We start from the raw sequence: 20,928 nt of genomic DNA, 5'->3' as shown, positions 1-20,928 counted from the left end.
GTTCCTTTTTGTTTACGTCATGAAAATACTTGAGAGTTATTTGACTTGCTATACAATGTACATTCCATTATCATAACGATTAATATTTTTTTTTTACTATGAAGGTATACGCATGGACAGCAGTCTTTGTGCTACCCGTCAACTCGTCTCTTAATCCATATCTTTACACTTTTGCATCGATTCGTCAAAGGAAGCAGAAATCCGCTGAGAATCGAAGCATGAAGTACGAGGAAAAAACTATGGGTAAGGACTGATATCTCTCTCAATGGATTATCTAGTGAAGTGTGTCGACAATTTGAACGCGTGCCTCAGCTACTATTTTCACACGTTTACCCTGTCACAGATTTCACTATTTCCAGCTAGTAAAAGACTGTTTGGTTGATGATTATTGCTAATGAGTTTGCTGTTCTGACTGTCAAAGTCGACTATGTCGATACATAGGCACCCAAAAATTGAATAGAAGTATATTATTCTTAATATATCAGTTCATGTTCATTGATTTTTGCAACTTATGGGATATATATTTGACTTGCCCATAAACATATTAATCCTTTATCAGGGGACAGTATTTTAGACAACTTTGACCTCGAGTTGATTTCTTGAAAATGCTTGCGAGCGCGTTTCACGCTGTTTTACAAAGGGTCCCGTAACACGAATGTTTGTAATCAATTGCAAATTTGAAACAACGATTGTGATTGATAAATGGTTAGCCTTTTGAACTATATTATAGTGCATTAATGATCTTCATTGGCCATTGCCATTTTTGCGAATGATTGCAATTTTGTTTTACGGGGTCTAGAAGTTTTTTTCCCTTCATTTAATGGATGCTTCTAATGACCCATTGATCCCTTACAGAAGCCAGTATTTTTGACGACACTTCAATTATCTCAGCTTTCACGTCTCTGCCTAGCCCCTCACCCGAGCGACTGATCGAATGGGTGAAACGTAACCAACGATCTCTTGGACGTTTAGAAGTCGATGTGATTCAACGTGACGTCACAAAGGCTGTGGAAAGAATGAAGGAGTCTGGACTATGGAATGACGTCATACTCAACTTGCATCAAATTGCCGTCCAAGCAGTAAGTTTGAGATTTGTTTTGGAAGTGAAATTAAAACTGTTTAAACGATCGAAATGACTTTGGAAATATTAATGAATTGTAACTTCAATAGCCTTGTACATCATTTGATTTCACGGAATCTTTGTGATCCTGTTTTTTAATGAGAGATGAGTGAGGGACAAACTTCATAGGAACACAACAATATATATCTGTCTATACCCTTATCTAATATCTGAAAAAAGCCAAGGGTAACTTTTCCATTTAGGTAAAGTAGGATTTTAAAGTATTGACTAAAAGGTTTATATACCTCATTTAAGAAATCCAGCCATCTGATTGGTCGAAATTGCATTCATAAACTTTGACTATTTATGTTAAATTCCCTGTAACCATGGTTAAAACAGTTCTAAAATCCCAGTAACCATGGTTACCGGGAAAATAGTTCAGTCTCCATGGTTACCCCATAGGTTTACATGTTAAAAAATGGTCTGAGCGATCGAGGATACCGTACGTGTACGAAGAATTGGTCGGTAATTTCAATACAATTGAATCTCGATCGATCTTACCGACAATTTTTATCTTGCATTGTTGACATGAAGACGAAAATAAACTTCCATTAAAGGTACTATGTCCCTTTTGCAGCCAACCTTAAATTATGTAGAACTTTGCAGGAATTATGAATATTTCATGTATGTCCTATCTGTGAAATTTAAACGTTAGCAGTGTCCTCATATTCAAATTATGCAAGAAAACCCGTTTACTTGCTAGATTTCACTGTCAGACACTATTGAGTGACTGACTGGCCTGTTTTCTTCTTTGGTAATAACATACATGAAAAGAGTTGTAAAGGGTACATGAGCATTTGTCTACATCAATAACCCACTTCTTGTGATGGCCAAGATTAAACTGATTGAATCTTTGCGCAGCATAAAACGTATGACCATTCGGTACAATTGTCTGAAAATCAAGACTAGTACTTTTGGGCTCTATAGCCCTAAAGTCGATTTGACAACTAATAGTCATTATTTTCCCACTTGGACACATTTTCAAGCCCCACCTTTTTTAGGGAAGTTCTAAATTAGTATTATCTTTCAAATGCAGTTGGAATTTAACTTTTTCATTTTTTGGCCTGCAAATGGGACATAGTACCTTTAAGCCAAAACAACATCTGCCGATAGATCTTGATCTAATTTCGTGCCAATATGCATTGCAACAGTAAAAGAAGGGCCCGTTTAATGGAGCAGCCGCGAAGCATCCACCACGTGAAGCCGTTTTCAATCCATTTTAATGTATAAATTAGAGAAAACTGCTCGGTAAGGTAACAGAGCGCGATGGCCGAGCGGTTTAAGGCGGTGATTTTAGTTACATCACCTTCTGTACGCAAGAGATCGAGTCCCATCTTCGAAAAAAGTTTTATTTCTCTCAAAGCAGTCATTAATACTATACTTTTTTTTTTTTTTACAGGATGGTGCGGGAAGCATCATACACGCTTTTGTAGTGTTAGACTCATCTCTGACATTCCTTGAATCACGTGATGAAGATCTGACGACCATTCTGAAGAATGATGGAAACATTGACATCATACTCAATATGATTGCGAGGGCGAATATGCCAAAGTAAAGAAAAGGAGAGAGATCGGGGATTCTAAGATAGGAATGAATCATGAAATAACGAGATTTGTTAGTAGCTACATGGAGTATTCAAGAAAAGTGAGAACACCTCATGAAAAATGTTAATTATTGAATTTAAGTTTCTATTGCACTACATTGTTTTAATGAAGAAATATGTTGTACCTTTAAAATCAATCATGATAGAAAACCGAATCTAGTATTGCTTTAAACAGGCCTCTGATTTAATCAATTTGTAAAAAGTTATATCAAACTCTTTTGTTAGGGGTTGTGTATAATAATGTACGTCTAACTGTAAATATAGAGGAAGTGATATGTTTAGAGAATAAATTCTATTTACCATGATGTTATGGTTAAAGCCTAAGTCACACTAAGCGTGCACGACCGGTTGCTGTCTTCTGACAAGCAAAACAGAGCTGCGACCATCGACAACCAATTTAAAATAATGTATAGAGGGCGATCATTTTCCGATCGGTTGCGGAATGTTGTACAAAATTGGTCCATCATAAAAGATTTTCGTAAACTAATTTGCGACCGCGCGTGGAAATATTGGCAAATGGTTGGCAGTTGGTCAGTCATTGATCGGCGATAACAAATAATTGGGTGGAGAAGAATGGACGATGTTCTTACGACCGTCGGCAAGCTTATCCTTGGGGGAGGAATAATACTGATGCAAACACACAATACACTTCTTGCTTATTGTATTTGTTTATATGGGATGAGATTTTATTTCAAATTTATTTATTTTTTGTTTAAAAGACGAATAAGTATGTTGCATTGGAGCCTATTATTATGTTTTGATCAGAAAAAGTCAAACAAAACAGAAAAAAGGATATAGGAAAAAGGTTAAAATGGAAGCTAGAATGAAGATGGCGAAACTGCGTGCAGATAACAGAGAGAATGTAGTAGGTAATCAAAAAGGAGAGTAAACGAGGAGTATACTGTGTGAGGGATATGGGAAATCGATTACACAAACATGACAAATAAGAACAAAAGTTATCTCTTATTATATATTTTCAAGTGGCTGCCTCGTTAAAGACATTACCATGACATGTTTTTATTACTTTTGTTTTTTGGAGCATCTATAAAAATAAATCTAGGGTGCATTATGAAGGGGAGGAAATTTCCCCCCATATAACAGCCAGTAGCATAATTGTGTAACATGTATACATTAATAAATCAGACTTTATTTCACTTTTGGACTTTTGGAGATTAATCGGCGACTAGACGTGTATCATTCGTCGATCAGCTGTCGTTCTTTTCTCAACCAAATATCGCCTGGAAATAGTCGTCAATCATTGTAGATCAATTAAGGCGATCAGTCGCCAATCAATCTGAGAACTGTCGCCTATATACCCTTGTAAAATCAAGAACAAACCTTTTAGTGACCAGTCTGGTCGACCAGTCCGGCCGACCACTGGTCGGAATTCGACGACCGGTCGTAGCTCTCGTATGACTTAGGCTTTAGCTAGCGATGAAGAGTACAGAAATAGCATGATGTTTGATAATAAATACTTCTTCAAAGATTAAGCTTTGTTTACATAACTTTATAATCACATTGTACAGAAAAGAGCAATCGTTAAGAAAAACTGTTTGTTTGAATGTGTTGATATATATTTTATTCTATTTATAATATTTGTTTAGCATCAGATTATCAATTTCTCTCAACAGAACTGCTAATTTCTGGAATTTGTTCCGCTTTGGTTAAAGGTACTTTGTCCTATTCGCAGGCCAAACAAATGAAAAGGTTAAATTATAATGGCATTTGAAAGATAGTACTAATTTAGAACTTCCCTCAAAACAGAAGGGTTTGAAATTGTCTTTATGTGTGAAAGTAACTAGTTGTCGAATCGAATTTAGCGATCGCGGTCGTTTAATATGATTGACGAGTGGTTGTGCGTTTTGTGCTGCGCAAAAATTCAATCAGCTTAAATTTGGCCATTACAACAAGTGGGTTATTGATGTGGACAAACGCTCATGTACTTGTTGCAAACACATGCCTTATTTGAACCAGAATAAAAGAATTGAATGGTTCAGAGCATAGTACTTCATACAGTAAACAGTAAAGAGAGGAAGCATTTTATAAAGGTTGGACTAACTATATTCAACAGGATCGCAACTCTCTTCGAGAAAGTTATAAAAGGCCAATTTCAATTATACCTATCATATTTCCCATAGGAATCATGTTTGGATTACGTTATCATCATAACTAACTTCCCACATTTCAAAATGTGACGTACAAGGCTATTGAAATTGCCTAAATCTTGATTTTTCAAAGATACATGTATAGTTGCGATTGTGTCATATGGGAATCTTTTATGCATGTATTTTGTTGTAAAAGTAATCCCATTAACCTCTTCCTTACTGTCGGAATTGAGAGGGACATACATGAATGTTACACGAACATACACGAATTATAAAGATGTACTAACTACAAATGAAGCATTAGAAATGTAAAGAGATGATTGGTACTGCAAAATCAACAAATATCAACCAAAACAGACATAATAAAGTTTTCCGTCTTGTACTCAACGGAGTAAATCGTAAGAACGAATAGAGCAGCAATCAGGCAATATAAGCAGAAGCTAAAATAACAAATGGAACGCCACAGATTAACGGGCTGTGATTGGCTGCCGGAAAGAAACCATAAAGCTAGCCGATTAATGACAGCGCGCTATTGCAATGCTAGGTAGAATGACGTTAGACTTCTCACGAACTTTTCTGACGGCACATTCTCTATTCTGTGCCCACTGAAGGAATTTGTGAAATCTTCGATTTTCTTTTAGAAATTTATGAATTCGTGTCTGGATATAGAAAGGCATTCAATTTCTTTGTGCACACTTTATATAAACTGTTGTCAAGTATTGGCAGGGGAGCGGGAAACAATTATTGATGGTTGATGAACAAAGATAGACGTACTCTCTCACATTAATTAGTAAGAGCTGCTATTGCACGATTCACCTCTAATTGTACCTTCAATAAATTCAAGTGATGCACAGAACTACGCATTCATACTAATGTGTTTCGAATCGATGTTTGTATGTGTATCCGTACAAATCAATGCAACAAATATAGCATGCTGTGACCTGTTTAATTATTCACATTCGGTCCTTTACACACTCGCAATCTAATTTCACATTCGGCCATTTTTGCGATGTAATAGCATTTAATGCACAAGTCTTTGTTATCAGTGCCTCGTTATAAATTATTTGATTCACCTGTTACGCCGAATAATTGTATTTCAATACTCAGAATGCGAATCGCATACATTACCTGTTGCTAAGTATGATAATTAAGCCATAATATTTGTCCTACCTAGCAGCACATGTGTGCGATTCGCCTTCTGACTTTATAGAAATACAAGGTCTTTAAAGGTGAATTAAATAGTTTGTAACGAAGCACTAAATAAATTAAATTACATTATGAATTTGGCCTATTCATTAAGCTAGGACACTGTAACGCAATACGCAGTCATGACGAAAAGACCACTGGGGTAATTATTATTATGATTCATGGTGAATAACAGAGATTAAGAGGATCTTTCCTAAAACCCGCCAGTGGATTAAAGAAAAACACATCCAAAATTAACAAAATTTAAGATGATCACCCTCTCTACCAAAAAATGAGATGACAGTTGTCTGATTGTTTGAAATTTGAATAAAATCGTGTGCTGCAGCTAGACCCCGCCCCTGACCCTCTTGAGTCGTACGTCTATGACCAAGAAGATAGTTTACATACGAAATAATTATGTCGGGTGGATGTACATGGCACATCGTTTCCTTTACCAACGCGAGAGGATACTATATCGGTGCAGTCCCCTCGGCCTGTTCCATCGGGTTCCAGTGTAGTCACTGTTCGCCCCGTCTATCCACTCATAATTGCCATCTGATGTGGCGTCATGAAACCATATCCACATGTACGCTGCATCACTCAGAGCAAGAGAGAGACGGATTGAGGGAGGGAAGGGAGAGATGGAGGGAGAGAGAGAGAGAGAGAAAGGTTGAGAGAGGGGAAGAGAGGGAGAGAGGGGGATGGAGAGAGGAAGAGGGGTAGACAGACCGAGAAACGGGAAGGGAGAGAATGAGAGAGAAAGAGAGAGAGATTGAGAGAGGGGGTGGGACAGATGGAGAAAGAGATGGAGGGAGAGATGGAGGGAGAGAGTGGGGAGATGAAGCGGAGTAGATAGGAAGAGAAAGGGGAAGAGAGAGAATATGAGAGAGAATGAGATAGAAATAGATGGTGAAGAGAGAGAGATTTACAAAGACAGAGAGAAAGGCAGAGAGAGAGAAAGAGACAGACAGACATAGACAGACATAGAGAGAGAGAGAGAGAGGGGGGATGAATAGAGCGTTAAGTTTATGAATTCCTCATTACTCAACTGCCCGATAGAAGTACATAATTATATTAAATTACATTATATTGTGCGTAATATTATCAACACGAATAGGCCAACAAAAAGCCAACGTTGGCATTGGCTGGAATAAAACGTATAAGGCACTATTTCGTTTTTTCAAAGGCTGGTTCAAAATTATCGAATATTTGTGGGGCTCCACAAATATTAGAAATGGTTATATTTATGAATATTTCAGCCGTCTCTGAACTGAATTTGATCAAACAACAATTATTTTGTCATTTAAAGTGTATGCTTTCTGAGTTTTTTTCAAATTTGACAATCAGTTTTTCATTATCTCATAATTTTTTTGTGTGTAGCACCCTCTATACCAAAACTCAATTATCCCTTTAAAGAAATGGCCTAGGCTAAGATTGATTAAAGGCTAAGTCCACTCCAAAAATAACATGCTTTCAATAGATGCAGAAAAACAGGAGAAACAGAGCAAGAAAAGTGTGGGGAAAATCGGATCACAAATAAGGAAGTTATGCATTTTTTTTAAAGTATGAAAAACTATGGAGCAATGAAAATCACTTCACAAATTGCCAAATTGGTTATTAGTTTGTGACGTCATTGCTTCACTATTTATCAATTGATTCATACATTTTTATCCCATTATTTCCCTTTTTATCCCAGAGATTTCCCCATGCCTTTGCCCAGATTTTATGTTTTGTTTTAGATTTTATTTCACAAAATCTTTTATGAACTTTGAAAAATTGATACTTTTTTCGGAATACTGTATATTCATAATTATTATTTTTCATATAAATAGTTTATTATTAGGGTGAAAATTGAAAAATTATATTATCAATATAAAGAAAACAATTAGTAGATAGTGAGGCAATGACGTCACAGACTGATGAGTGAGTTGCCAAAATGTCTTGTGATTTTCAAAGTTTTTCATGTCATTAAAAATTCATAACTTTCTTATTGGTTATCCGATTTTGCTCAACTTTTTTTTATTGGTTCGTCTGATTTTTTGCTTGTATTAAAAGTAAGTTATTGTAAGAGTAGACTTGCCCTTTTAGATGGCTAAGGTCAAAAGTTAAAACTAACGAATACGTAAAGATGTTTGTTATGTTGATGTTGGATTCTATCGAACGTTTAAATCAATTAATGGAGGAGAAAAATCTCAAATAGAAAATAGTACCCGTTTCTTGTACGTAGTTTGGAAAAGTGTGTCAACGAAGTCGTTTTCTTGTCGAGAATGAATATAAACAAGATGACCTAAACTGTCTATGACTAAGTCTCCGTCGCCAAGAGAGGGCACTGAATGACTACGTCAAAACATTTCAGCTTGTGTCCACGTCTTGTTGTAGGTAAAAATCTGTTCAAATAAAACAGCCAAAAATGTAACGAAGAACGGATTTAGGAATATGAAAATCGGGGCACATGTCCGATGAAACATCAGTCTCTCTGACTAGCAAAAAAAATATATAAAAGGTTATCATATATTAAGGTGATTTTACCTCTTCCATTTAAGGGGGTGTAATTAAGAGACACAATATTAAGGGCGACTAAAGTATGTTAACAATGACATAGGTCCAGGGGCGGATCTAGCTTTTTGCTAGGGGGGTTGACCAAAATAATGACGAGGCGGAGCATCGTCCACGAGTCGTGAAGCGGCGAGGCGATTTTGGGGGGTGTTTATTTCAACCCCGTATGTGATGTTTTCCAGGCATCCACTAACACAATGGAGACCATAGAAAGCAGTGCATGAAAACGTCTTTTTAAATCAGGTATCAGTTTAATACACAGTTATATCCAGAGTGATCATGTGTTTGGTTAAGTAAGGAGATGAGTTGAATATTTTCTCACAGTATTTGCATTTGAAAGGGTTTCTCTCCAGTGTGCGTTTTTTCTTCTCCCCCCCCCCTTTTTTTTGGGGGGGGGGGGGTTAACCCCCTTAACCCCCGTAGATCTGCGCCTGAGGTCTACCATGCTTTACTGTTTTACAGTGAAACTAACTGCAGTCCACTTTTTTATTGCGATTTTTTTTCCTTCACACCATGGCATTTTCAAAAGCAGGTACACAAAATTACTTTATTACATTATGATAATAATTTTGTTTGTTTTCACAGGAAAGCCTGATCATATCAGCGTCAATGCTTTATTTCGTGAGGGCCATACAAAGCAAAAAAAAGGGGCATATCTACTGTTACAATGCTTTGTGTAGGCCTACCTGTAGCAATTATTGCCAAATTCTCTGTGTGGTCATGCCTTGAACCATAATGCATGACCGGGCAGAGGAATTTTTCCTTTTGGGGATCGGGGGAAAATGCAATGAATTATTGATAATTTATTGAATTTTCTTATTTTTTTTTATATTTGTGGGGGCTACCCCCTACCCTAGCCCCCGCTGCGTACATTCGTGATTCAGTGGCAAAGTAATGGCCTCGTAACTGTGAGGCCCTCGGATCATAACCGTGTCGCTGTGCTATTATTATTGTCCTTTTGTGAGGCATTAATCCTCATTACTGTCAGTTATGACTTAACCCTAATAAGGCCGCCCCCCCCCCCTCCACGATTTCTTTGATTGATCGGGAACGCATATGGATGGCTCCCCGCCACTCGCTGACCTTTTTCTTTCGAATCTTGCGCATCTTTAAAAAAAACTTGAAAATCGGACATACAGTTTCAAGGTCACGTAACCTTTTGTCTTTGCATGTCAGCCCGAAAATCGCTCATTTTTAAAACAACAGAAACAATAAAATACATAAGTTAAAAAAACAATGAAATACATAAGAAATTATCACAACAAGCGATAACATAAGGAATAACCTGGTTCTTCTAATTTTTTTTTTTGTTGTCGTATTTTTATTCAAAATGGTCTAATGAATATATGTAGTGAAAAAGAATGCTTAAATATGAATAATATATGATTTATGGTTATAATTGTGATTTTATGACCTTATTTGCATAAATTACCATACATATGCAAATAAGTGAATATTTCAAAAAAATGAAATTATCATATTATTCTACACACTTCACTTGACATGCGTGCACATTTTTCGCGGAAATCGCCCTATTCACGGCCGAGATCTTAAGGGGACCATAATGCCCCCCCCCCCTCCGTACTAAGACCTCAAATTGCCCGGCCTTTTTAGGGTTAAGGGCGTAGGACCCCTAGTTGATTAGCATAGCAGCATACAGATGCTTGAGCAGTCACGGAATACAAACACCTGCAAATTATTATTCAATAAAATCTAAGAATGTAAACTATTATCTAGATCTATTAGGAATAAATCTTTGTCAAAATTATTCCATAAATCGGGGTAAAAAAAAAAATCCTACTTTATGAGCAACAGTGGTTCTTGGGGTTGTGGTGGCTCTGAAAAGAGCCGTTTGTGTATGCGGTGCATGGGCTACATGCTGTACCGATGGTTCTAGGCGCGTTCTCCGCGGATTCGACGGGCGAGCTGGATGTCTTTGGGCATGATGGTAACCCTCTTGGCGTGAATGGCACACAGGTTGGTGTCCTCAAAGAGGCCAACTAGGTATGCCTCGCTGGCTTCTTGAAGGGCCATCACAGCGGAACTCTGGAAACGTAGCTCTGTCTTGAAGTCCTGTGCAATCTCACGCACTAGACGCTGGAATGGCAGTTTTCGGATGAGAAGCTCAGTGCTCTTCTCTAAAGCTATGGTCACAAATCAGAGCAGCGACCGACCGATCAGTAGCCTGCTCGGTCGCTGCTGTAATTAGGCATCGCCCAGCGATTAGGTCGGTGCCCGGGCGGCGACCGCCCAGGCACCGAGCGTATTTTGCGCGGCGAGTGAAAAGTGAGCAGGCGCCGCCCAAATTTTAACTCCGCGCTAAAACTTCAGCGGCGACCGAGCGATGCCCTAAAAACGAGCGGTGCCTGGGCGGCCTCCGCTCGGTGGCCGGTCTAGCCGCCGGGCAGAATTGGTTAAAAACTCGCCGCTCGGCCGCCGAGCAGGCTACTTTTGGGTAATGTGACTATAGCATTATGCTATGCTCGTTTTTAGGGCATCGCTCGGTCGCCGCTGAAGTTTTAGCGCGGAGTTAAAATTTGGGCGGCGCCTGCTCACTTTTCACTCGCCGCCCAAAATACGCTCGGTGCCTGGGCGGTCGCCGCCCGGGCACCGACCTAATTGCTGGGCGATGCCTAATTTCCAGCAGCGACCGAGCAGGCTACTGATCGGTCGGTCGCTGCTCAGATTTGTGACCATAGCTTTAGCGGCGAATCTCTCTCAGGGCGACTGTGCCAGGTCTGTATCGATGAGGCTTCTTGACTCCTCCTGTGGCGGGGGCACTCTTTCTGGCAACTTTGGTTGCCAGCTGCTTGCGGGGAGCCTTCCCTCCTGTAGATTTGCGAGCGGTCTGCGCTTGGTGCGTGCCATAGTTGCTTGAGAGACAGTAGGTAATTCAGTACTTCAAAGACGAGTGACGGGATGAAAGAGAACCACTGGCAATTTTCAGCTATTTATATGTGCTGTGAGGATCCTGGTGCCGTCGCCCTACGTTTGTAAAGCTCTCTTGATTGGTCAACCGGGTTGCTCTTTTGTTTAGCGCGTGACGGGAAGGGGGCTTGGCGATGCCGTATGTGCAAAGTCAATAAAATGTGTCGAAAGGTGGCGCTACCACCGTTTGCAACATGGGTTACATGGCAAGCCGGCTCACGTACTCAGTGGTGCCAAATAATTACGAAAATATGCATTCTAACAAATGATGATTAAGGTGTTTGACCGAGAGTCTGCTCGGCTGATCTTGAGAGGGCGGATGAGAGGGAGGCAGGCAGGCAGGGAGCTGGGTGGGGATGAATCATGAGAAAAGACACTATCTTAACCTGCATCTCGTCAACCTTTCAAGGAAGGATGCATGAACGTATATCATTTAGGACATGTTGCCATCTTGAATTGTATTTTTTTTTTTATTTAATCGACTATTTTCGTCTTCCTTCCGACCATCATGAATACACTTTATATAGATTTGTGACAGTCTGGAATTTCATTATGATATTATTCATAATGATCTTAATAAGTTTGTTATAATATTGTTTACTTTTAATTATTAATCAACACTGTGCAGTTTTTGAGCAGTGATCCTCAGAAAACCCATTAGTCACTTTCTGGGTCCCGCATAATAGAGCTCTTGTACACGTTGTAAATCTTATCTCTAAAGAATGTTGTGGTTACCTCCAGAGGGTGGGAGAGTGAAGGCTACCGCCCATCTGGATGAGGAAGGGTAAAATCCACTCATTCCATCTCATACCACCTTTGAGACAACACCCATGCTATAGAGAAGAGAACTTGTACGATATTTGACTTTCCATGACAAATTCCATCCAATAGGGGGGGGGGGGGGGGTTTATCCTTTCTCGGGTTTATTTTCGAGAATAAAGTATGACATCAAAACAACCTGGACCACAATATTGAGTCTTCATTTATCTCATTATCTGTGTTACAAATGGCGTAATCGGCAGGATGTCAACATAAGTTACAACCCCCTACGGATGACGAGGATTGCTGATCCACTACAGGAGAGAGATCAACCAATATCTTGGAGTAGAGCCGGACACTGGTAGACCCTGGTAGACCCCGATGATCAGAGCTGGATGTATCCCCCTGGATAAGAACTGTTAATCGCGAGAGTAACCTGAAGGGCAACCCTAGCTTCTACGGACTGATCGGATGCAAGTGGAGCTCAGCAAGTGCATGGAAATCCCAAGAATGAACAGTTGTTGAAAAGACTCTAAAGAACTTTAGAAAAATAATGTAATTCAGTTACATATTTTCAAGTGCATATTTTCCCGCTTAAGTGGAGATCTAACGAATGACGCATTGTTTCTTTGCAACAGCTAGATTTCTATCTTTTTTGTGCATATAGTAACAGGTACCAGATGAGCATGGAAGAACTCAGGAAGGAGATCGATATGCTGAGGGCAGCCCTGAAGGAGGCCACAGAGGTCAAAGAGGAGGCTGGAAGGGAAGCGGCAGGTGCTACCAGGCCAGTCTACGTGGCTCCAGGGAGGCGCTTAGATGTGTTTTCCGGAAAGCAGACCCGTCCTTCTGACCAGACAGTTCACGACTGGGTTGCAAGCGTGAGAGCCCAGCTGGAGCTAAGGGGTCTCAAGGGCAGAGAGGCAGCTGCTTTTGTGAAAGAATACCTGAAGGGCGATGCACGGAGAGAGGTAAGCGGGAGGGGAGATGAGGTCCGGGACGACCATGAAGCTATATTTGGGGTGCTAACCAAGGTGTTTGGGGATGGCAACAGCCTTCCCCAACTCCAGCAAAAGTTCTACTCATACATGCAGGGGACGTCCCAGGACCTATTGAGCTGCTCTCTTCAGCTGGTAGACCTCTTTGACAGGATGGTTCAGCTGGACCCTACCATTAAGGGCCAGCGGGACCTATCTTTGAAGAGCAGGTTCGCAGAGGCCGTGAGGGATGAGTCTCTAAGGCGCGAGCTACGGCGGCTCAACACAGAAACGTCAAGCCTTTCCTTCTTCGCCCTTCGGGACAGAGCTATGGAATGGCTGGGACCGGCACCTACCAAACCTAAGGAGGCGGCAGTCAGGAGTATTGCTGTCGAGAAAGACATCCTGGACCTTATGAAGAAGCAGGCCGAGCAGATGGAGCGCCAGCAGGTGCAACTCGACCAGCTTAGTTCCCTTCTGACAAGCAGACGACAAACACCTTCAGGGGACGGGAAATGCTATAATTGTGGCGAGAAGGGCCACATTCGGCGCAACTGCCCCAAGCCAGTTCCAGAACGAAGGCCTAGGAGAGAACAGAAACTTGGTGAGTCACCGATTAGACCTTCATCGAGTGCACCAGGTTTAAACGAATAGCTCCCACTGTCAAGAGCCTGACGGTGGGTGAGTCATTCGACGGCTCAGCGCTCTTAAGGAGAGCAGTAGGTGATTGTCCGGAGGTCAACCTCAACCTTGGACCTGCACATTGCGTTAGATGTTTGTTGGACACGGGGGCACAGGTATCAACGGTGACCGAGGCATTTTATAGGAAGCACCTCGGTAGCGAGTTGATGACAGACGTGTCTCGTATCCTTAGCATCAGTGGAGCCCAAGGACTTACGATTCCCTACTGCGGATACGTCGAGCTGACGGTTCGGGTGCTTGGGAGGAGCTTTCACAACATGGGTTTCCTTGTTGTGAGGGACCCTCCTGAAGCAATAGGAGAGAGGAAGAGACAGGTTCCTGGAGTAATAGGCTCAAATGTCCTAAGGGACATGCGGAATGCTCTGCAAGACGAACTTGGAGAGGATTTCCTCAGGAAGATCAAGGGCGAGCGAGATGCTACATGGGTGAGTGTCTTGGCCTTGTATGAGGAAATCTTTGTAGACCCTACGGCCAAGCTCGGCGGACTGGGTAGAGTGGCCGGCATTGCACCAGTATTACTTCAGGGAAGGTCTCTACAGACGGTTCAGGTCTCAGTTAGACCTGCTAGGAAGGGGGAGATGCGCACGGCGATCGTCCAGGAAATCGAAGGAGAACATCTCCAGCCTGGCGTCAAGGTAATATCATCCCTCCTTCATATCACAGATAATGGTTTAATTAATGTCCCTGTAATGAACCTTTCGAGCAGAGACATTTACATTCAGCCTAGGACACCAATCGGGATCGTTCATGATGCTTCGGAAGTCGACCGACAAGAGAGGCCTCAACCAGCCTGGGTCGAGGAGCATCGACAATCTTCATCTCCTGATGTCGAACAGATACTTCGGAGGATGCAGCTGGGAGACATCTCCCTGGAGCAGCAAAGAGCCATGGAGGAGCTCATAGGGAAGTATCTGGACGTCTTCAGCAAAGATGAAGATGACATCGGCCTGTGCAAAGACGTAGACCATAGGATCTACACCACCAATGATGTTCCAGTCAAGGTCCCACATAGGCGGATCCCGCCCCATCATTGGCAGGAGGTAAGGGAATACCTCAAACAGTATCTAGATAAGGGTGTCATCAGAGAGTCGTCCAGCCCCTATGCAGCCCCGGTGGTTTTGGTAAGGAAGAAAGACGGCAAGCTCAGGTTATGCGTTGACTACCGCGCTCTTAATTCCAAGACGCATAAGGATGCATATCCCCTTCCAAGGATTGAAGAAGCATTGGAGGCATTGAGAGGAGCTCGCTTCTTCTGCAGCTTGGACCTTGCCCATGGATTTCCCCAGATCCCAGTAGCTGAGGTAGATATCCAAAAGACAGCTTTTCGCGTTGGTACTGGCGGGTTGTACGAATTCGTAAGAATGCCTTTCGGTTTATGCAACGCACCAGCTACCTTCATGCGGCTAATGGATAAGGGATTTGGCGACCAGAATTTTCAGACAATTCTTACCTACCTTGATGATATCCTTGTGTTTGGACGAGACTTTGACGAAACTCTTCAAAGGCTCGAAATGGTTCTGGGACACCTTCGCAAGATGAACCTCAAGATCAAGGTGGAGAAATGTCACCTCTTCAAGAAGAAACTCAAGTATTTAGGGCATATGGTGGAAGAAGGAGGCATCTCTCCAGATCCAGACAAGATCAGGTCCATCCAGGAGTGGAAGACGCCCAAGACAGAGACAGAACTCCGGTCGTTCCTTGGACTGGCCGGGTATTATCGAAGGTTCGTTCCCCAATTTGCAACAATTGCAACACCTCTTCATGCTCTCGTTGGAGGAGCACAACAACAGAAGAAGAGTAAGAGCAAGGGCAAGAAAGGGAAAGTACCCAGTGATAGGAGAGTGGTTCATGGTTTGTCGGTAGCAGAGACCTGGGACGAGAGCTGTGACAAGGCGTTTCAGGAACTGAAGGACCAGTTGACGTCTGCACCCTTGTTAGGTCACCCTGACTTCACTAGACCACTCATCCTGGAGACTGACGCAAGCTTTTATGGACTTGGAGCAGTACTCTCACAGAAGCAAGATGGCCGCTTAGTCGTTCTCGGATACGCTAGCAGAGGACTTCGACCCCACGAGAAGAACATGAATAACTACAGTAGTATGAAGCTGGAGCTCCTTGCGCTCTATTGGGCGATCACCGAGAAGTTCCGGGACATTCTACTTGGGGCCGAGTTTGTTGTTTTTACGGACAACAATCCTCTCAGCTATTTGCAGACGACGGCTAAGCTGGGAGCAACAGAGATGAGGTGGCAGGCGGACCTTGCTCAATTCAACTTTGAGATCAAGTTCAGATCTGGTCGGCTGAACACTAATGCAGACGCCTTGAGCAGGAAAATGGACCATGGAATTGAGCAAGGGAGACTCGAAGAAGTTGGAGTAAGTCTCCAAAGCCATCCTTCGTCTTTGTCGACGCCAGTGCCATCATCACTTGCGGTGAGAGTAGAGGAAGTATCAGAGATAACGGACACAGACACCAGCAAGGGAGGGACAGCTTCGTCTACCCTTCCGACCTTGCCCAGAGAAGAGTTGGCAGCTCTGCAAAGGAACGACCCAGTCATCGGAAAAGCGCTACCCTACAAGAAGGAAGATAGTGCCCCGACTCCGAGGCAGATGGCTAAGGAAGACCAGCCAGTTCGGAAACTGTTGCGACAGTGGGGACGTCTCCTTTTTGTAGACGGTATTCTACACCGCAGGGTTACGCTAAGGGGGCAACCTGTCAATCAACTGCTGGTACCTGAAGCCTTGAAAAGCAAAATCCTACGTGCACTCCATGACGAAGTTGGCCACCAAGCTTCGGAAAAGACCACCAGATTAGCAGTCGAACGCTTCTACTGGCCAGGAATGGAAGCAGAGATTCGCACGCACTGCGAAAGCTGCCAGCGATGCTTGCTTTCCAAGGCAGGGAGGAAGTTACATCCACAAATGGGATCACTCATTGCAAGGGAGCCCCTGGAAGTACTAGCGATAGATTTTACCGTGTTAGAGCCCAGCTCTAACAGGGTTGAGAATGTCCTAGTACTGACGGACGTCTTCACTAAATTCACTCAAGCCATACCTACCAGAGACCAGCGGGCAACTACGGTCGCAAAGGTACTTGTTAACAACTGGTTTGTGAGATTTGGAGTACCTAAGCGCCTGCACAGCGACCAAGGTCGAAACTTCGAGAGTGGTCTAGTCAAAGAGCTTTGCAGAGTGTATGGAGTGAAGAAGACGAGGACGACTCCCTACCATCCAGAGGGCAACGCACAGTGCGAACGCTTCAATCGCACGATGCATGACCGGCTGCGTACTCTTCCGCCGGAGAAGAAGAGAAGATGGCCTGAACATCTGCCTGAGTTGGTGTACGCCTACAACTGTACACCGCATTCTTCAACGGGTTATTCGCCATATTATCTTTTCTTCGGCAGAGAGCCGGTGCTGCCCATTGACCGCCAGCTAGGACTTCAACACTCTGAATCCGATTCAGAGTGGTTGGAGGCTCATCATAGACGCCTGAGGACTGCCTTCGACCTGGCAAGACAGATGACAGAGAAGGAAGCACTGAGAAGACGGGAGAGGGTCAATCGCACCGCTGAGGACACAAGCCTTGTCATTGGAGCACGAGTGTTCACACGGAATCGTGTCCTTGGACGGAACAAGATTCAGGATGTTTGGTGCGACACTCCGTTCAAGGTGGTAGCCCTCTCGTCCGAAATTGTAGCTGACATTTCCAAATCTCATTTGTTGTTCATGCAAATGATGTCTATTTCTAACCCAACTCACTAAATTATTAAACGATTATTTTCGTATTTGTTTGTTTAAATCATTTTGAATCTTTGAATTGTCCAAAGTTGTCAGAGACGACAACATCAAGTAGGGGAGAATGTGACAGTCTGGAATTTCATTATGATATTATTCATAATGATCTTAATAAGTTTGTTATAATATTGTTTACTTTTAATTATTAATCAACACTGTGCAGTTTTTGAGCAGTGATCCTCAGAAAACCCATTAGTCACTTTCTGGGTCCCGCATAATAGAGCTCTTGTACACGTGGTAAATCTTATCTCTAAAGAATGTTGTGGTTACCTCCAGAGGGTGGGAGAGTGAAGGCTACCGCCCATCTGGATGAGGAAGGGTAAAATCCACTCATTCCATCTCATACCACCTTTGAGACAACACCCATGCTATAGAGAAGAGAACTTGTACGATATTTGACTTTCCATGACAAATTCCATCCAATAGGGGGGGGGGGGGGTTATCCTTTCTCGGGTTTATTTTCGAGAATAAAGTATGACATCAAAACAACCTGGACCACAATATTGAGTCTTCATTTATCTCATTATCTGTGTTACAGATTTATAGAGTGAGATTTATGTAGGGCTAATATTATTATATACTATTGTGTAATCTTGATTATATCTTATATTCATTATACACATTATTTATTTGATTAAAAACTATGCTACATTACTACGGATATCATTCTTTCTTGATTATTTGTGTGGCTCTGAAAAGGGCCGTTATATGTCCAAGTAGAGCAGTATATAACCTGTCTACTTGGAGGTAGTGTATTTCGTCACTGCCTTGGTACCCTCGCTCACAGCGTGCTTTGCCAGCTCTCCGGGGAGAATGAGGCGGACGGCGGTCTGAATCTCGCGACTGTTGATGGTTGACTTTTTTGTTGTACTGAGCGAAGCGGGAAGATTCGCCGGCAATTCGCTCGAAGATGTCGTTGACGAAGCTGTTCATGATGGCCATGGCCCGACTGGAGATGCCGGTATCTGGATGAACCTGCTTGAGGACTTTGTAGATGTAGATTCCATAACTCTCCTTCCTTTTCCTGTTCCTCTTCTTGCCACCGCTGGGCCGAGGTGCCTTGACTGCCTTGCTGGAGCCTTTCTTAGCAACTTGAGCTGTTGGAGCCATGATGAATTGAGGTTTTCTGGTCTGTAAAGATTTGCCGCAGGCTTCTTGGGCTTGGCAGTCTTGGGTTTCTTTGCGGCTGCCTTCTTGGGCGTCTTCTTTGGTGTTGATTTCTTGGCTGCTGGCTTTTTGGGTGCCTTCTTTGGAGTCTTCTTCTTCTTCTCTTTCTTCTCAGTCGTTTTCTTTTCTGGCTTCTTCGCTTTCTTGGGGGCTGCCTTGACTTTCTTTACGGCGGCTGCCTTCTGCAGTTTCTCCTTCTTCGCTGCAGCCTTTTCCTTGGCCTTCTCACGCTGTGCTAGCAGTTTTTGCCTTCTCCTTCTCCTTCTTGGCCTTCTCCGACGCCTGTGCCTTGGCCGCCTGCACATTCAGCTTGAAAGAACCCGAAGTTCCTTTCCCCTTCGTCTGCACTAGTTTTCCTTTCTCCACGCCAGACTTTAGGGCCCGCTTGATGAATAGCAGCTGTCGGTCCATCTGCACATCGAAATTGGTAGCGATATACTTCTTTATTGCTTGCAGCGAAGAGCCATTGCGGTCCTTCAACTCGGTGATTGCTGTAGCAACCATCTCGGCAGCCGGTGGGTGGGCGGCCGGCTTCTTAGTAGTCACCTTCTTAGAGCTATTCTTCTCAGCCATCTTGATATACGGTGCGTCGGGAGGTTAACAAAACGAATAACCATCGGCTCGGCAACGCCATCAACATAAAGGCATTGTTGCGTACGTGGGAGGAGACAATCCCGGGTCGTCCGCCCCCATGACTGCATGCCAGTTTGTGTTTGTTTTAAGAAACTTTTCTCCCTTCTTTTCCATCCATACATGCTCTTATTCCACCACCCCCTTCTCTTTCTTCTCTTTCTCCGTCTTCTTCTCATCCTTCTTCTTCTTAATCCTCTCCTACCACGTATAATGTACACAATCATTATATGAATTTGAAGAAAAAAATGAGATCAAATGGCGATAACACCATCAACCCCTGATCGTCAACCCTCTTGAAACACAGTCACATTCATGGGAAATTGCATATTAATAGTTTCCCATTAAAATGCCGACTAAAAAGATAATGTTTTGCTCTGCATGGTCACCCTAATATCCGTACTAGTAACTGTAAATATATTTTTGATTAAACACCTTTCTTTTTCTTTTACTGCTCTATACACTTTTTTGTTCATAACATCTAAGGATGTATATCTTTATTTAATATATATCAATCATTATATATAACAACTGTTAAGGCTTAGTTCATCCCAAGTGTAGCGTTTTAAACTAAGAGAGAGAGAGAGAGAGAGAGAGACAGAGAGAGAGAAAGAGAGAGAGAGAGAAAGAGAGTGGGGATAGGGGGATTCATAAATGAAACAATTCTTTCGTGAGTAATTGGTGGCCCTGATAAGGGCCATTGAGGTTTCAAGATTGCCGGGAGCAAACTCTAGCTTGATTTAGCGGTTTTCTTGGGGAGCAGCACGGCTTGGATGTTGGGCAGAACACCACCTTGAGCGATCGTCACCCCACCCAAAAGCTTGTTGAGTTCTTCATCATTACGCACAGCGAGTTGAAGGTGGCGTGGGATGATCCTAGATTTCTTGTTGTCGCGGGCAGCGTTGCCTGCGAGTTCCAAGATTTCGGCAGTGAGGTACTCTAGGACGGCAGCCATGTAGACAGGAGCTCCACCGCCGACCCTCTTTGCATAGTTGCCCTTTCGGAGAAACCGATGAACACGTCCTACTGGAAACTGGAGCCCTGCACGGAATGAGCGCGTCTTTGCCTTGGTGCGGGCCTTTCCACTCTTTCCTCTGCCAGACATGTTGTTTTTGATGAGTCTAGTATAAATCGGAAGCGAAGTTCAGAACGTAACAATGTTCGATGACTTGAATGGATGCCCAGCAGCGTTTTGGTGGCTATTTATACCTGGTGTTAGGATCGCAGTGACCGTCGGGGGCATTGTGACTATTGTCCAATCAGCGGGTAGCTGACCGGATCTCCTTAAACTTGTTTCGCATCATTAGTGAATGGTGCCATCTCGCGGCGACTTATCCGTTTTCTCCACTAGTACTCAATCAGATTGTATAGGGTTTCCTGAATTAAAAAGAAACACAGA

The 20,928-nt window shown here is 42.8% G+C and overlaps 3 protein-coding genes and 1 pseudogene across 3 annotated transcripts; all 4 read right to left on the bottom strand.

Moving 5' to 3' along the window:
* Window positions 1-10,401: 10,401 nt before the first annotated feature.
* LOC100893678 (histone H3.3-like) lies at window positions 10,402-12,267 on the bottom strand. The gene is made up of 3 exons (XM_030982522.1): window positions 12,233-12,267; window positions 11,279-11,442; window positions 10,402-10,713 (listed from the first exon to the last, which is right to left on the bottom strand). Exons 1-3 carry the CDS (start codon window positions 12,265-12,267, stop codon window positions 10,463-10,465), a joined length of 450 nt encoding a protein of 149 aa, XP_030838382.1. The 3' UTR covers window positions 10,402-10,462.
* A 6,168-nt stretch (window positions 12,268-18,435) lies between these two features.
* Window positions 18,436-18,871, bottom strand: LOC105436419 (annotated as a pseudogene).
* A 253-nt stretch (window positions 18,872-19,124) lies between these two features.
* On the bottom strand, window positions 19,125-19,472 carry LOC115922817 (histone H1, early embryonic-like). The gene has a single exon (XM_030982521.1). It carries the CDS (start codon window positions 19,470-19,472, stop codon window positions 19,125-19,127), a length of 348 nt encoding a protein of 115 aa, XP_030838381.1.
* Window positions 19,473-20,216: 744 nt separating this feature from the next.
* Window positions 20,217-20,649, bottom strand: LOC115922562 (histone H2A, embryonic-like). The gene has a single exon (XM_030981589.1). The coding sequence runs from the start codon at window positions 20,632-20,634 to the stop codon at window positions 20,260-20,262; it is 375 nt and encodes a 124-aa protein (XP_030837449.1). The 5' UTR covers window positions 20,635-20,649; the 3' UTR covers window positions 20,217-20,259.
* Between the last annotated feature and the right edge of the window lie 279 nt (window positions 20,650-20,928).

Source organism: Strongylocentrotus purpuratus, unplaced genomic scaffold, assembly GCF_000002235.5.
Source record: "Strongylocentrotus purpuratus isolate Spur 01 unplaced genomic scaffold, Spur_5.0 spur5_scaffold_12, whole genome shotgun sequence".
Taxonomy (NCBI): domain Eukaryota; kingdom Metazoa; phylum Echinodermata; class Echinoidea; order Camarodonta; family Strongylocentrotidae; genus Strongylocentrotus; species Strongylocentrotus purpuratus.
Note: the sequence above shows the minus strand (reverse complement) of the source record. Positions and strands in the feature narration are given on the sequence as shown.